Here is a 17307-nt window from a genome sequence, read left to right on the forward strand (position 1 = left end):
AAGCCTCTGCCCTGGCTCCTCGTCCTCTGGCACAAGCACCGCGGCCTCCACCCCGGACGCCAGCCAGCGCCCCGGCACCTACTTGGTGTTCTCCAGGGTCCTCTGCATCTTCTTGGCCATCCTGTCGATCGCCGCCTGTCTCTTCCCTTCGGGCAGGAGGTCGGTCTTGTTCAGCACCACGATCAGCTTCCGGCAGGCGATCTGCCCGATCACGAGGCACTCGGCCGACTGGGTCTGCATCCCCTTGGTTACGTCGATGACTAGCATCATGAGATCGATGATCTGGGCCCCTGGGGGAGAGAGGACAAGGTCAGAGGGGAGATGGGACGAGGTCAGAGGGGAGAGAGGACGAGGTCAGAGGGGAAGGGGACGAGGCCAGAGGGGAGAGAGGACGAGGTCAGAGGGGAGAGAGGACGAGGTCAGAGGGGAAGGGGATGAGGTCAGAGGGGAGAGAGGACGAGGTCAGAGGGGAGAGAGGACGAGGTCAGAGGGGAGAGAGGACGAGGTCAGAGGGGAGGGGACGAGGTCAGAGGGGAGAGAGGACGAGGTCAGAGGGGAGGGGACGAGGTCAGAGGGGAGAGAGGATGAGGTCAGAGGGGAGGGGACGAGGTCAGAGGGGAGAGAGGACGAGGTCAGAGGGGAGGGGATGAGGTCAGAGGTGGGGGGGCGGCTAAGGGGGTGAGTGGCGCCGCAGCCCTAGCACTGGGTGGGGTCACCTGACCGGGAACGCCGGCCCCTCCCGCTCTATAACTGGATCTCCTCATCTCTAAACGGGTAGCAGGGCAGGCCCACTGGGGACTCCAGGAGCCTGTTTGCACAGCGCCTGGCAGCTGGAGGGCTTGCTCCCCGGCCACCCCTGAGCTTTGTCAACCCACTGGGTGAAAACCAGAACCTCCACGCAGCCTCAAGTTGCTTCTTCCTAATGCTGGTGCGGAGGGCCTCTACCTCTAACGCGAGCCGCTTGCCTTCCGTGGCTCTGCCCTGCCTGCTGTCTGACGGCCCCGCAGCCTCCAGCCTCCGAGCTGGGCCGTGGACCCCCACCACCCTGTGGGGTCTCTGCCCCGGCCCCTGCCCAGCCTCTGCGAGCCGGGGCTCTGGGTCTCCCGTCCCTGGGACCCGACTGGCAGCCAGACCAGGGCTGCAGCCCCCCGCCTCCCACACCGTCACGCCTTCTTTCCTGCCTGTTTCCCCGGGACACTTGGCGCCTCTGCCACTGGCCGCTGCCTGGGGCTGGCCTGGCCTCCCCCTCGAGGAGGGTGGGACCCAGACGGACACTGTTTCCCCTTCGGATTGGATTGTTACTCTCTGTTGCCAATTTAAAGACAGTTTAACGCTGCTGAGCCGAGAGGAGGGGCTGGGGGCACCTGCAAGGGCCCGGCTGACACCGTTGGCTGACACCGTTTCCTCTTTGTTGCCGATTTAAAGAGACGCCGTAAACACTGGGAAGCTATCCTGGGTGGGGAAGGCGCATTCCAGGCCTCTCTCCTGAGTTACCTTTGGGTTTTATGAATCTTTCCTTTCCATGCAGAAACGTTTCCTTCTTATGCGGAAATGGTCAGTCTCTCCTCTTTTCCCCTTTTGTTTCTGCGCTTTGCATGTTGCCTAGGTATTTTTCACTTTTAAGACTACATGTATTTTTTCCTGTTTTCTTCCAGGCCTTTTACAGCTTTAAATGTCTACACTTCAGAGACTTCGCTGTCAGTCCAGCGGTTAAGAATCCACCCGGCAAGGCAGGCAACGTGGGTTCAGTCCCTAGCCGGGGGACTAAGATCCCATGGGCCGCGGAGCCACTGAGCCCGAGCGCCGCAGCCAAAGGGCCGCACACTGCAACGGAAGAGCAGCCAAGACCTCAAAGACGCAGCCGGGACTCAACGCGGCCAAACATATGTACACACACACGCTCACAAGTCTGTGCTTCAAACTGACCCATTTGGAAGTTATTCTGGCCTAATACGAAGGTGGAGACCTAACTTGAGTGTTATCTGGACGGCGACCCATCGTCCCCGAGTCGCAGTAACACGCTCTCTCTCCTTTGCAGACCCGGACAGTGAGACTCGGAGAGGAGAAGAGCACACGGGACCCTGCAGCCGGGACCCGCGCCCCTGGTGGCACCCGCGCCCCCAGCGGCACCCTCGCCCCCGGCGGCCTGCCCCCAGCCCCGCGGGTGCCATGTCGCGAGGCTCCAGCATCTGCCGGCTCCCGGCTCTTCCTCCTCTTGGCAGGGGTCCAGCACCTCTCTTTGTCTGCTGTCTTGTCCTCGGCTGTTTATTTTTCTCTCGTCTCCGACACGGCTGGCTTTGTTGTTCCTCCTGTTCCCCCTCTGCTGACATGGCCCTGTCGTCCTCCCGGGCTCTTCAGCGGGTGGTGAGTGAGCGGCCCCGCGCCCCCAGGGACGGTGCTCGCCCGGGCCGTCCCGAGGACGCCGGCAGCTTGCCGCCGCTCCCGGTCCTCTTGGCTTCCTCGGAGGTGCCTTGCCCACCTGCTCTTCAGGACGCTCCAGGGGCCCAGAGACTCAGGACTGCAGGCCCTGGCCAGCAGGCAGCTGGCAATGGAAAGAGTGGACGTTTGGACTCAGACAGCCGCGAGCTCGAGCCCTGGCTCTGCTTCTTGGTGTCCCGTGCCCGGACCTCCACCTCCCGCCTGTGAGAAGGGGGTCTCCTCCTCGCGGGCTGAGCTGAGGGTCAGAGCTGGCGTGCAGCAGGCAGGGCTCACAGGCGCACGTGCAGTCAGGAGCCGGGCCGCTAGCACAGACGCCAGGCTGGGGCGACTGGCAGCCATGGGCCCAGCAGGACGGCTCCTCGGCCGCGTCGGAGGCAGGCCCAAGGTGGCCACAACCGCCGACTCCCAAAGGTTCTACCTGACCCTCCTCGGGCCAAGTGTGGGCAGTCCACGTGGGCTGAGCAGCATCCTTCCCCGGGGGTCTGTCCCTGCAGCCGGCGGCCGTTCCGGGGCTCCTGTGGGTCCAACGGCACGCTGGGTCTGCAGGACACAGGGTCAGCGCGCCGCTGACAGGAGCTGGTTGGACTGCTGCGGCCCCTCGCTGGGCAGGATGGGTGCGTGTGTGTGCGTGTGTGCGTGCACGTGTGTGCACGCCTGTGCATGTGTGCGCGTGTGTACGCCTGTGCATGTGTGCGTGTGTGTGTGTGCAGGGGGGAGACCCCTTTGCAGGCCAGGTTCAAACAGTCCGGTCTCCTTCCCAGCAGGGCACACAGCGCTCCAGGCCACGGGCTGGCACTCACCAGGGGCCCTGTGAAGGGCCTCTCGGACACGCTCAGAACCATTCCGCGTGGCCAGGACTCCTCTCCCTTGCCCGCCGTGGAAGAACCATCCCAGCAGCGCACGTCCTAGGGTTCCTGCGCCTGAGGCGCTGCCCACCGAGGCGCTGCCCACGGCCCCTCACAAGGCACCTTCTGCAACCTCGCTGCTGTCCACCGACTGCCCTGGAGGCTCCCCGAGCACAGAGGCGCTCGCTGCGCTGGGAAACGCTCCTGATGATGGCAGACGCCGGCTTCCACGGTAGTTTTACACTGTGGATTGCCGGGCACCTACGCCACTTCTTGAATATTTAACGTCACCAGTTAAAGTTTTTTCTTTGTTTTAAATTCAATATTACTTCTTATTTAGGATACCCATAGCTTTTGATTAAAACTCAAACTTGGGTTAATGATCTGGTTTTGCTAAAACGGTTAACATTTTATATTCAGTTTCTCCCACTGAAAACTATTCACCCCCCCCCCCCAAACACATGGACCCTCTTTTAGTCCCAGGAGGAAAATTTCATCTCACAGAAAACTTGTTAAATGCTGACCTTTGTTTTTCTTTACTTTTATTTCCGAAACGATTAAGATATATAATCTATGGAATTGGAAATTGTCATTTTTAGAAGCACTGAGAGACTTCGGCCCTGCTCTAATTGCTCCGCAAACCTTTAAAGGACTCTGCAGTCTGCAGAATCAGATGGGAAGCGCTGATAGGCCGGCTGACACAGAGAGGCACTTGTGAGCGGCGAGGCTGTGACTGGTGCTTCCCACCCACCCGCTCCTTCTGGCCCCGCAGCCTCAGAGTGATTTCCTACCCTGGGTTCATGGGAATAGGAAAAGACACTGTTTGATTCATTCTGTGGAAATACTGGGGATTTAGAGAAAGACAAGACGGGCCAGTCATGTCACTTCCTGTCCCAGGATCAAAGTGTGGGGAAGAAACAGAGTGACCGGGGGCTGGTGCCGGGCGCGGGTGGCTCCTGGCTCTGACCCGGCTTCCAGCGGGGCCCCTCGAGCCGCTGTGACCTTGGGACCCCTCAGAAGGCCCTGGCATTGGCTGAGCCGAGTGCCTACTGCGGAGGCAGTGTGCAGTGCCGGACGGAGGCCGTGGACGAAGCCGAGTCCTGGTCCCGTCTGCACCAGCCCTTCTGGGCCTGGCAGTCTCCCCTCCCATCCCGAGGATCCCAGGAGGCAGCAGAGGCGGGTGGGCAGGGGGTGGACAACTCGAGCCTCCCCTCGCAGCCCCCGGCCATGGCAAGGCACTCAGGCCACTCTGCACGCCAGCAGGGAGCGGACTCTCAGTGTCGGGACTGCACTCCTGGTCAACCGAGGGGAGGCTGGGGAGGCTGCTGTCTGCCAGCTCAGGCTCACAGACTGATTAAGCCCGGCCCCAGCTCGAGCCTATGCTGAAGGCTGTGAACACACGGAAAACCAGGCCCCGGTCTGTGAGCCGCGCGCCAGAGGGAGGGGCTGGGCAGGGGAGAGGGCTCACAGCGGGGCGGGGCGGGCTGCCCGATTCTGAGGTCCAGTGGGGGTGATGGGAGAGACGCCCGGGGCCGCCCCGATTCTGGGGTCCAGTAGGGGCAGGGGGAGAGACGCCTGGGGCCGCCCCGATTCTGGGGTCCAGTGGGGGCAGGGGGAGAGACGCCTGGGGCCACCCGATTCTGGGGTCCAGTAGGAGTAGTGGGGAGAGATGCCTGGGGCCGCCCGATTCTGGGGTCCAGTAGGAGTAGTGGGGAGAGACGCCTGGGGCCGCCCGATTCTGGGGTCCAGTAGGGGTGGGGGGAGAGATGCCGGGGGCCACCTGATTCTGGGGTCCAGGCAGGAGAGGACTGTTGGAGAGACAGCTGGACTGGGGCTGGTCCCTGTTCAGAAGGACAGGCCATGTGGCCAATAGGATCTTAAATGGAAGCATGAAAGCCTCTTTAAGAGAGTCTTTAAGGGTAGACCTTTAAGAGAACTTCTGGAGGCGGGGCTGATAAAGATGGGGCACAGAGGGAGGTCTGGAGAGCAGGCGAGCCTGCATCGGGGGGTGGCCCATCCATGGACACTGCCACTAGTACTGGGGACTTAGGTGTGTCTAAAGCGAGTCCTTTTTTTTGGAACTGAACGCACTTATGTTAAATACAGCTTTACATGACTTCCCTGGTGCTTCCCTGGTGGCAGAGGGTGAAGCATCTGCTTGCAATGCGGGAGACCCAGATTCGGTCCCTGGGTCCGGAAGATCCCCTAGAGAAGGCAATGGCACCCCATTCCAGCACTCTTGCCTGGAAAATCTCAGGGACGGAGGAGCCTGGTAGGCTACAGTCCATGGGGCCGCAGAGTCGGACACGACTGAGCGACTTCACTTTTACTTTACACGACAGTAAATGCATTAAACTCCCGGTAAGCGGAAGTTAACTGGCCTTCCCTGGTAGTCCAGTGGTTAAGAATCTGCCCTGCAACGCCAGGGACACACGTTTGATCTCTGGTCTGGGGCATTCCCGGTGGCTCAGACGGTAAAGCGTCTGCTTGCAGTGTGGGAGACCCGGATTCGATCCCTGGGTCCGGAAGATCCTCTGGAAAAGGAAATGGCAACCCACTCCAGTATTTCTGCCTGGAGAATCCCATGAACGGAGGAGCCTGGTGGGCTACAGTCCATGGGGTTGCAGAGTCCAATGCGGCTGAGCAACTTCACTTTCTTTCCTTCCGGGAAGACCCCACGTGCAGCAGGACAGCTAACTGCACACAAAACAAGCACTCAAGCCTGCGCGCCCAGAGCCCGCGCCGCACGGTGAGAGGCCCGCGCCGCACGGCTGAGAGCCGGAGCTCCACGGCGAGAAGCCCGCCCTCCACGGCGAGAGCCCAAGCTCCACGGCGAGAAGCCCGCGCCGCACGGCGAGAAGCCCGGGCACCGAGAGCCCGCGCCCCACAGCGAGAAGCCCACGCACCGCAGCTAGAGAGAGCCGAGCACGCTGACAAAGACCCGGAGCCACCACAAGGAAAAACAGCTAACAGGGAAGATAACCAACAAAGCAAAACACGGCCCTGCACAGTAGTCTGCCCCAACTCGAGGCGACGCTGTGAGCCCCAGGCCTGCTGTGCTGGGACAGAGGGGACGCGGGGGATGCAGGGGACAGAGGGGCGCAGGGGAGGGAGGGGACGTGGGGGACGCAGGTGATGGAGGGACGAAGGCGATGTGGGGACAGGGGGACGCAGGGGATGCGGGGGACACAGGTGACGGAGGGACGCAGGGGACGTGGGGGATGCGGGGGACAGAGGGACGCGGGGATGGAGGGGACAGGGGAACGCAGGGACGCAGGAGACGGAGGGACGTGGGGGACGCAGGGACGCAGGGGACGGGGATGCAGGGGACGGGGGAACGCAGGGATGCAGGGGACGGAGGGACGTGGGGGACGCAGGGACGCCAGGCTCCAGGGCCACCACGAGCCTGCAGTCCGGCTGTGCTCGCTTCCCTCAGCTACTGTGTCGTCGCCTACCTGGGGTAATCGTTTTAGCTGACTTTGCATAACAGTACGACTCCTGTTCAAGAGCAGCGAGAAGGAGCAGAAAATGGAATTTGAAATGTAGAAATAAAATAATTGTGAGCCATGAGCTGTAATTTGATTTCATGCTTTACAAGGAAATGAAAGAAGGCTTCCTTAAAATGTGGGGTTTCTGCTCCCCCTCCCCTCCTCCCTGTAACCATTTTAGGATTTCCTCCCGCACCGAAGAGAAAATAGGATTGTGGAGAACGCTCGGCTCTCAAGTGTCACTGCCACTCAGGGGCCAGCTCGGTTTAATGTGAACTTCCCATTCTGGGTAAGAGGAAATTCTTCAATTAATAAACCGGGTGTGTGGAGGCCAGCCTTTAAGGTTTAATCAGTTTCATCTGCACTTAGGATAAAAAGACTGACTATTCTACTTTTTCCCCCCTGGTTTTTCCTTCTTTAAAAAAAATAATAAAGTGAATGTTTTATTTTAAATTCTTTGAGGTTCGTATCTCCTCTTTCAGGAAATATTGTCTGTTTCATGCAGTGAGTATGAAAACTGCCCCCTCCTTTTTGACTTTTGCTTAGACTCTTTTTTCAAAAATAACTAAATTATCCCCTGCCCTCATATACTGTAACAGCTCGGGAGATGACACGAATTATACAGGATTTTGGCAGACACCTCAGGAGAGCGGGGGAGAGAGACAAATCGCCAAATATGGGTGGGAGAGCTCCGTGTGGACAGACACCGAGGCTGGACATGGGAACGTGAGCCGGCAGCACCCTCGCCACTGGGACGTCTGGGCCGGACAGCCTCAGCTAGCAGGCTGGGCTACGAGGTCCGCGGGCACGAGACGGCAGGGTGAGCCAGGCCGGCTCCCCGCGGGACCTGCTGAGCAGCCAGCAGCGAAAGGATCCCCGGGACAGACAGCTCCTGAGACTTCACTGCTTGGGCCCTGGATGCGCAGGGCCTGATGGGATCAGGGTGGGGTCGTGGCCAGGCCCCGCGCGATGAGTCTGCACCTCGGCTCCGCTCACCAGCCAAGCAGCAGGCCTGTGTCTTCATCTTCAAGATGGGGGCAGGCCACTGAGCCGCGAGCGGTGTGTGCCTCCCGGGGCCCTCGGGGCGCGGAGCCCCCGACCTGGGTCCTCCTGCACCCATGCGTGCCCGGGCAAGTGCTGCTTTTAAGTCCGTGCTCTTCACGGCTGCTGCTGCTGCAGTTGAGGTGCTTCAGACGTGTCCGACTCTGCGCGACCCCACAGACGGCAGCCCACCAGGCTCCCCCATCCTTGGGGTTTCTCAGGCAAGAACACTCGAGTGGGTTGCCATTTCCTTCTCCAATGCACGAAAGTGAAAAGTGAAAGTGAAGCTGCTCAGTTGTGTCCGACCCTCAGCGACCCCATGGACTGCAGCCTACCAGTCCATGGGATTTTCGAGGCCACTAAGCTTCTGCAAATCTGGGGCCCATTGTGGGCACGAGCCTGAAAGCCTCATCACTGCACCGCGGCTGCACGGACCACGGCTCTGCGCGTGGCTGGTCAGGCTCATCACTGCGAGAGAAACCCGAGGCTCAGTGCACGGCGGGGGCTCAGCGCACCGTGGGGCTCACGCAGCAGGTGGGGCCCCAGGCAGAGCTGGCCCTGCCTGGCCCAGGGCCCCTCGGCCTGCGTCCTCCTCAAGTGGCACCGGGGACAATTTCTCTCAAAGACGCAGCCTGTGATCCCAAAGCAGAAACGTCCCCGGGTTTCGGGCTGTGCCTCCCCTTCCCACAGACAGGAGTGAGGGCAAGGCCTGCAGACACAGGTCACCACACATCAGGGTACAGGGCTCCCCCAGCACCCTTCCTGCCTGCCCGGGGAGGCCTGCTCACAGAGCCTCACTCTCCCACCTGCATACCGGGCTCACCGTCAACTACGGGGCCACAGGCAGACCTCAGAGCCCCAGGCCTGGCGTGGCAGGTGCTGAACCCGAGGTCCGAGCCTCACCGACCCCAGCCCTGGATGAACGCCTGTCCCAAGGTGGGGCCAGTGGGCAAATTCAAAGGCCCCCAGGGCCCATGGGGGCCTCCACCTGGAGCGAGAGGATGCCACGGTCACTCTGGGGGCCGCGCTGCAGGGGACGGCCCCCCCAACCCCAGCTCCAGCCCACGTGGCCAGAGAGGAATGCGGGCCTGGAGTTGCCAGATCTTCCGATTTTTCAAAAGAAGCCAAAAATCTGGGCCTCTGCATGAACTGTGCCAACTTTTAAATGTCGACAACCAATTCCAAAAACATGTTTGAACTGTGTGGCCCAAACAAAACATGTTTATTGGCCAAAGCCGGCCTGCAGCTCCCAGCAGAGGGTCTCCGGAGGGGGGCTGGAGGTCGCGGAGCAAACGCCCACTTCTTTGGCCGGTGAATTGTGCTGAGCCCTGGGCCCTCCTGCCCTGGGTCTCGGGAGGAGGGCAGGTGCTGGGGTTGGGGGCTCCTCCTGGAGGAGCTGGGCAGGGCCCCCACGGTCCCCAGGCAGGCCCCCCAGGGGGTACAGTGGGGCTTGAGGCCGTGGGCCTGTGGCCAGAGAAACCTTAGCTGAGATCTGAACTCTCATGGGCCCCAGCGGGGGACTCTGCAGGCCTCATCTGGGGTTCCCCAGGCCTCCCAAAGGCCCCCCCTGCAGCCTCACGGCCGGCCGCTTTCCGGCGGGCATCCCCCCAGTGTCGGGCAAGGTTCTCCCACCGGCTCAGCATGCTGGGACACAGGCAGCCCGAGGGGGACCCAAGATGACGGTTCTCCCAGAACAGCGAGGTGGAAACCTCGGCGACCCAGGGCCGGCACGTCCCTGAGGACAGACGCCATCCTCGCTGCTGGCGTCCAATGGGGCCAGGTGCCCTGTCCAGCCCACGTCCTGCACGTGGAGTGGCTGTGGCGGCGGGCACACAGCCCACAGCCCTGAGTCCACAAGCAAAGGGCCCCCCCGAGTGGGCGAGACCGTGGGACAGTGCAAGCCCCCCGAGGGGCAGAAGGCAGGGCGCTGGGGCTGGCCCCGCCTCAGCCTCCCCCACCAGCCCCAGCCCGGCTGTCAGCCCCGCGTTCCGGGACCTGGGCACCTGCACTCACCCCTTCCCCTGGTGCTGCACGCGGGGACTGCAGCTCAGACGCCACCACCCCGTCTGGACCAGGCGGCCCTCCCCTGGGCTCCCAGGGGCCCATGATGCCCAGCACAGCCGCATCCTGTGACCCCCGGAGCCCCTGCAGCCCCCCGCTACTCGGAGCTGGTGGTGAGCAAGCCCCTCTGCAGGGAACACAGATAACCTGAGCAGCCCGCCGTGAGCCGCGGCCGGACTCCTCCCTGGCCTGGGGCGTGATGCCCCCGGCACGCCGAGTGCCCATGTGCCAGAAACGCGAGGGGAGGAGGGTGCAGGGTGGGCAGCCGCGTCCAGGCAGGACGGCGCAGTGAGCACCAGAGCCAGACCTGCAGAGGCCGCATTCCTCGGGAGAAGACCCCTGGGACCCCAGTGACAGGGAGGAGGGGCCCTCGTGAGGCCACGTGGGAGAAGACACGCTGAGACTCCGGGTGGGGCAGCAAGCAGCCCAGGCCACAGGCCCGCCGCCCCCCGCCAGGGAAGGGGCCCCCACCCCGAGACAGCTGGGCCATGTTCTGGGAGTTCTGAGCAGTGGTGCTTGCTGCTGTGGCCTGAGACACAGGCAGGTCCTTCCAGAAACAGGGCCCCAGCCACGGCAAGCCCCAAGGCGGAGAAGGCACGGCGGGTGCAGGGGCTGGGGGGGTGAGGCCGGCCAGGCTGCCTCAGGCGGCAAGATCGGAGCGTGCAGGGTCGCAGAGCCTGAGAGCGTGGTCTCAGGAATCTGTTTACTGGGGAAGCATGAGAAAAAAAGAAGGAAAAGGGGGGGGGGGAATCTACCATAAAAAGTCAGTAAAATCAGCAGAATTCCTTCATGAAAAGGGTGGAATTAGCATATGGCCTCAGCTGCCAAGTGAGGCCACTGAAGCAAGCAACGAAAATGAGTTCAAGACACAATCAGACGTTTTTCTGGACGGAGTCAGAGGGACTGAGCAGCAGCCACCCCCCCGGGCCTCTCCCCCCACGCCTCCCTCCCCAGCTGCCCCCCAGCCACGCTGGGCCCCTCCGCGCTCCGTACGCAGCCCCCAGCGCGGCCCACCCCTGCCCTCGAGGAGCTCTCAGTCCGGTGGGAAGACACACAGATCCGTAAGGTCAACGCAGTGGAGGACATCAAAGCAAGAAGCGAAGTCTGCGCTGAGCCGCAGAGGGGAATTCCGCGGCCGGGAGTGGAGGGGGCAGGAGGAGGGGGAGTGGGGAGGGGGCTGGTCCAGCGAGGATGTGGCAGGGATGTGTCCTGCATTCCCCAGACCCTGGGGATGGGCCAGACCCCTTGGAAGGGCCGGAGGCGCTGGCTGCTGGCTCGGGGACCAGACCCCGCTTCTCTGCAACAACTCGGGACGGCTGTTGCCTCTCCCCCTGGAGGGCAGCACACACGGCCGCCTGGGACGGAAACACGGTTCTTCGTGGGAAAAGTCCGTCAGCCTCTCAGGCCCAAAGGGTCCTGTGTCCTCCTTCAGGGACTCCTGACAGCGGTCAGCAGCACAGAACCCCTGGGCACCTCTCTCCTTCAAGGACCACCAACCTCCTCTCTGTGATCATGGCACGGGGGCTGGCCCCCGCACCTTGGCCCTGAGCATCTCCCCTGACCCCCGGTCCTGGGTGTCTCCCCTGGGCCCTGGTCCTGAGTGTCTCCCCACCCCGGGCCCTGGTCCTGGGCATCTCCCTTGCACCCCGGTCCTAAGCGTCTCCCCGCCCCGGACCCTGGTCCTGGGTGTCTCCCCTGACCCCCGGTCCTGAGCGTCTCCCCTGGGCCCTGGTCCTGAGTGTCTCCTCACCCCGGGCCCTGGTCCTGGGCATCTCCCTTGCACCCCGGTCCTAAGCGTCTCCCCGCCCCGGACCCTGGTCCTGGGATTCTCCCCTGGGCCCCGGTCCTGAGCGTCTCCCCTGCCCTGGGCCCCGGTCCTGAGCGTCTCCCCTGCGCCCCGGTCCTGAGCGTCTCTCCGCCCCTGGCCCCTACACCCACGCATCAGAGCCCGCTCTGCCGCCTCCTGCATGCGGCGAGCCTCTCAGACTCAAGCTGGGAGTGAGGGGGCACAGCACCTTGTGAAGACCCGGGGCGAGGAGACGACGCCCCGCAGCGTCCACCAGGGCCCCTCGCGGCCAGGCCGTCTTGGGGTTGGGCCCCGGTCACCCCCGCCCCACGGCGAGGTCTCTGAGAACAGACACAGAGAAGGCGCCACAGCCACAGAGCCCAGGACGGGCGGCCGATCACAACGTTGCCGAGCAGGGCACGGGCCCGGACCAGCTGAAGGGAGAGACACGCGGGCCACACACAGCCCCGCCTCCCTATGGGCTCAGGGCACCTCGCCCGCCAGCAACCTCTGCACCAGCTACAGAGGCCTGCAGAGCCCTGGGCCCAGATTTCTACTGGGCTCTCACTACTTGGCCGTGAGTAATTCAGACCCTGGCCACGGGACTGAACTCAGTCCGCTTGCCCCTGACCTCAGGCAGGGGCAGAGGACAGGCAGTCAGGATGCTGTCTCTGGCCCAGAGCTGGTCCCCAGTCATACTGCTGGCCTCTGTCTCCCCCAGTAGGAGCTCAGATGCGGTCCAGGGGCCCACCACGACCACCGGGGCATTCCCAGGTTTCAGGGGCTCTGTCCCGGGACCCCAGGACAAGACCGGATCCCTTGTTGGACTACAGTAAGGCTGAGCAGTCCACACGCCACTGCCCCCACCCCTGCTGATGGAGCCGTCCCCCCCGACGACTGCTCGGAAGCGCAGCGGGAAACGCAGACAGACGCGCTGGGAGCGCCCTGTGCCTGGCGGGCGCGCTCCTCAGGGTGGGGCGGGCAGGGGGGCCGGCAGGACGAGGGCGCGCGGAGCTGCTGAGCAAGCCGCCAGCATCTGTGTGGTTCAGAGGCGAGACTCCCGGCCCAGGACACGGAAAGCAGGCCCCGAAACTTCAGACTCAGGGGCCTCAGCAGGAAGACACCACGTCAGATGCTTGCAGGTGGGGGCTGCCCGGGGGGCCCAGCAGCTGAGACTCTGAGCTCCCACTGCGGGGGGCCCGGGCTCGACCCCTGCTCAAGGAGCGAGAGCCCACAAGCTGCACCCGAAGAGTCCGCACGCCGCGACCGAGGACCGCCCGGCCACAGAAGCGTGACAGAACAGACACCCACGGCGGCGTCCTCGGTGACCAGACTCCCAAACGCCCCCTCGTCCTCTCCTCTATTTTGAGGAATTGAGAGTTTCCTCTATTTCGAGAATCAGATTCTCAATACGCATAAATGACTGGGGCGGGGAGAGACTTTTTAAAAAAAAACCGGTGAGGAATCAAATCACATACACCAACTCCCAGGAAGCATTACCAAGCTTCGTGGGCACAGCGGGAGGCCGAGGGGATGGTCTCAGGCCGGGGCGGTGGGCAGAGGTCCCGGGGGACGGTCTGTGCGGCAGACACCACTCGCCTCAGGGGGCCCGGACCCCCTGGACTCCCCAGGCGGGTACCAAGGGCCCGAGGTGGTGAGTCAGGCGGGCTCCCGGAGGCCCGTGGAGCGGTGGTGAGTCCAGGGAGTGGCCGGCGGGGCCTGCTGCTCTGCCCCCGACGAGCTCCTTCACAGCAGCCTCCCCGCCTCCCTCTGTGAGCATCTCGGCCCCCTCAGCTGACGGGAGGGGAGAGGGTCCCAGCCTCCTTAGGAAGGAGGCCACAGGGAAGGCCCCAGACCAGAAAGAGCACAGCACCCTGACACGGAGAGCCGCCGGCTGGGTGCCAGGGGGAGGGGGCGCTGCCCAAGGCCCCGGGCCCAGCACCACGCCCAGCAGAGCCGGGAGGTGGGGAGGATGGATGGACCAGAACAGACGTGCTGAGCCCGGATGTGGGCCCTGCGCTCGGCTGGGAGCCCGCCCATCTCCCGTCTGAAAGCAAGGAGAGCAGAACCCGTCCTGAGCTACAGCTGGTGTCTGGGCCGCTTCATCCAGCGCGTGAGACAGGGAGCCAATTGTTTTCCGGTGACAAGGAAGCAGAGAGGCTGAGAGCACAGTCTGCCTCCAGCTGCTTCTGGGGCGGTTCTCACAGGCCCGCCGGGGTCAGGGCCAGGCGGCACAGAGGGCCGCTCAGGCACCCCGCTGCGGCCGGGCTTTGTCCTTCACTCCCCTCTGGACTTCAGGGCCCTGAGTTGCGCAGAGCACACCTGTGCAGGGCGTGCCCCTCGGCCCTCAGCGTCTCGTGCAGAGAGCCCGTAAGAGGGACGTGGGATGAGAGAAAGCGCGCGCGCTCTGGCCCTGCCTCCCGGGACGGCCTCCACCCCTGCTCAGCCCGCTGGCCGAGCTCTGCAGCCGCCCCGAGCCCCTGCGCCTTGGGTGGTTTTTATTTTCCTCTTCTTCTGCTGTTTCCCAAAACTGGGACAAGAAAACGTACTTTACGACAACTGCAAATACTTTATAATGAAAGCGACTACACACCAAGACACTAGTGTGGAGACGCTTGGCTGTGTGTTACCCGCTCAGAGTCCACCCCAGAGGGCTCCCTCAGCCACGTCAGGGACCTGACGCTGCCATGGGGGACAGTCTGCCCCTGCCCCCAGACAGCTTCCAGCCTCAGCGCCCAGCCCTGCAGCCCAGCCGCAGCCGCAGCCACAGCCAGTGGGAGCACCGGGCCTGCTCTGAGCGTGGCCCAGCCAGCACCTGCCTGAGACCCTGGCCTCTGCAAGCGGCACACAGGGCCCTGGTGAGCGCTCCTGGGAGGTGGAGGGAGCGGGCCGGGTGCCAGGGAGGAGAGGTGTGGGGAGACCCCCGTGCAAGCCTGAGGGGGCCGCCGGGGGGTGCTCCCTGGGCCCCCCTGGACTGGGGCGGGAGGAAGGCCTGTGCAGACCACCCGCTGCTCCAGCGGGGGCTCAGGACGCCCAGCCCGAGCGCAGCGCTGGATTTGGAGCTGGTGTCCAGCCCTCGGCCTGCGGTGGACACGACACGCCCCAGTGCAAGCGGGCCTGGTGACCAGCCAACCTTTGATGTCCCTCCAGGCCACAACCGGCCAGGTCCTCAGATCTGTTTATTTTTCCTGTATAACTTTTGCAATGTTTCAACTAAACAGACAGTTTTTATCAACAATTCCCAGAGCAAGAAAAATAGCCGAATGCTTGGTTTGTAACGGAAGCCAGGAGCTCTGCGGGGCTGGCGGCCGTGAGAACAGCTCCCGCTCGGAGGGGCTGGAGACCCATGAAGGGCCCCCGCACCCTGCCCGCCAGCCGCCCAGGGCGCTGCTCTCCCCCGGGACCCTGGTCCCAGCTCAGCCCCCGAATGTGGCAGGAACCCTGGGCCCAGCGCCAGGCACAGGCTGGGCCCAGCTGGCCGCTCAGTCTGTCCTGCGTCTTCGGCAGGGGCGCTGACCGGCAAAAAGGAGCCATGCTGCGCGCCCCAGGCAGCTCCAGAACCACACAGAGACAGTGGCCGGAGGCAGGCCTCGATCCAGCTGTGCCTGAATCTGGCCCACAAACTGCGCTGGTTCCAAGCAGCAGTTTGGGTGGAATTCCTGCCCTTCACAAATGAAGACTACACACCAGCAGGCTTCACCGACTCTCCTCCCCTCAGCATCCTGCCTTTGACCTTTCAGGGCATTTTCCAAGCAACCCCCGTGCCAGTTTGCGCCCTCGCCTCACCCGACCCGCGGGGGCCGCGCATCTCCGGCCCCGCGCTCTCGGGGCCGCTCCCGATGTCACACGGAGGGCAGGGCCACCTCCTCGGAGCCCGACCCTCCCGGGAAGGCCCGGAGGCCTCACTGTGCCCGGTCCCGTCCGAAACGCAGCGGACTCACCCCTCACCCCCAGGGCCTGAGTCAGCTGGACATCAGCCAGGGAGCCCACTGGGCGTGCGGAAGCCTGGCCGCAGGGAGCGTCCACTGAGCGTCCATGTGCAGCGGCTGCGGCTCGGGGCTGGAGTTTGTGCAGAGCGTTGCCGCCACCGGGGCCTCACGGCCCACCTCCCCACCTTCCGCCTCGGTTCTCCACCTGCCCGGACCCCACCCTGCCGCCCTCAGGCCTTCGCGATGGGCGTCACCGCGCGGCTGCCTCCGCCTCTGAGGCTGGGGAGCCTCTCCCTGCTGACCACATGCCTTCTCAATGCCACCTGACTTACAGCCCTCAGGAGACCCAGAGCCCAGCAGTCCCTAGCCTCCCCCCCGAAACAAGGGCCCTCGGGGAGCCCCACTGCCGACACCTGCCGCAGACACTCTGGGGTCCCCTGAAGGCCGTGGGTCTGCTTGGTCCCGGCCCGCAGACAAAACACTCTCGAAGGTGCCGCCACAGGCTGAGGCAGAATTTTGCTTAGACATTTCATCTGATGTAACTTTGACCAGGCAGATTCCACTGCAACGGCAGGAATGTGCCCCCAACAACAGTAAAAGCTAACAAGGTCGTGTGCAGAGATTAAGACGGCCAGGGTGCACTACGAACAGCTCGAGTCTGGGACCGCCAGTGGTAACCAAACAATCAACAGCAAACTGCCCCAGGCCTGGACGGCCTCGAAGGAAGCTGAAACTCACATCTCACGTCGTGATTCTCACCAACCTATGTTACATCAGCGATCTGTCACTGAATGATTTTTCTTAGGTCGAAATTTTTTCTTGTCAAATCGCAGTAAAATATTAAGGATGGTCCAGAAATGCCAGGTCAGCAGGGACTGTGAGGGGCGTGCAGGCGTGCCCCGCTGCACAGCACCTGCCCCACGCTGCGCCCTCCAGGTCAGCACACACGTGTTGCACGCACATGCCTCCAGCCTTGCCCACGGCTCGAGCGCGAGCACAGAGCGAGCGGCGTGTCCGCGGCCTCAACGGTCGGTAAGATGGGGACAGGCCGGGAAGACTCTTCTGCTGTTGTGACGAGCTGCGACATTGACTTGGGGTCTGGCGATGAGCTCAGCCCCCGGCAGAGAGGGGGCCTCCCCTTCAGCCCTTCCTCCAGGGCCTGATGAGGACCCGGACAGCATTCGAGGCTGGTGGCTGGTCACCCACACAGGGACCTTCTGCCTGCCCTGGGGCCCGAGGGGCCCACTAACTTGGGGCTGCAGATTCTGGCCAGAGGAAGGACCCAACGCTGCCTGGGTTCCCGGGCAGCCCCCAGAGAGGCGCCCAGAACGCCTCGCACCGCACGGGCCACGGCACTGGGTGCCAGAGCGACTCGCGCTGTGCACGCTGCCGAGGCTGCGCGGTGAGACGCGCGGGATCACCGTGCCACCCTGAAGAGGACGCAGGCACAGTCCAGGTGGTGCCCTCGAGCCCCCGCCCCCGGTGCCACACGGCCAGGAGGCTCAAGAGCAGAGCTGTGCTTAGGAGGCACGGGGCTGCCGGAGGGCTGGTGGTGCTCTGGCCCCTGACGTCATCAGCACGCCTCCCACTCCAGGGAGGTCCTCCCTACAGATGGCCATCCCGGCCACGCAGGTGAAGCCAGATCCACAGGGTGAGACTCGGAGAAAATCAGGTCAAAGGCTAACAAAGCCTCTGGAAGAGCAAGAGTTTCAGAAAAG

General features: G+C 63.5%; 1 protein-coding gene across 4 annotated transcripts in view; it reads right to left on the bottom strand.

Moving 5' to 3' along the window:
- The window catches only part of EEFSEC (eukaryotic elongation factor, selenocysteine-tRNA specific), a 118038-nt gene that overhangs the window by 65402 nt on the left and 35329 nt on the right, over positions 1–17307 (bottom strand). For all 4 annotated transcript variants that reach the window (XM_069561079.1, XM_069561081.1, XM_069561077.1 and 1 more), the window contains one exon: positions 83–290. In XM_069561079.1, the coding sequence (XP_069417180.1) occupies positions 83–270 (188 nt within the window). In that variant the 5' untranslated portion in view covers positions 271–290. The remainder of the gene's footprint in view (positions 1–82; positions 291–17307) is intronic.

Source organism: Ovis canadensis, chromosome 19, assembly GCF_042477335.2.
Source record: "Ovis canadensis isolate MfBH-ARS-UI-01 breed Bighorn chromosome 19, ARS-UI_OviCan_v2, whole genome shotgun sequence".
Taxonomy (NCBI): domain Eukaryota; kingdom Metazoa; phylum Chordata; class Mammalia; order Artiodactyla; family Bovidae; genus Ovis; species Ovis canadensis.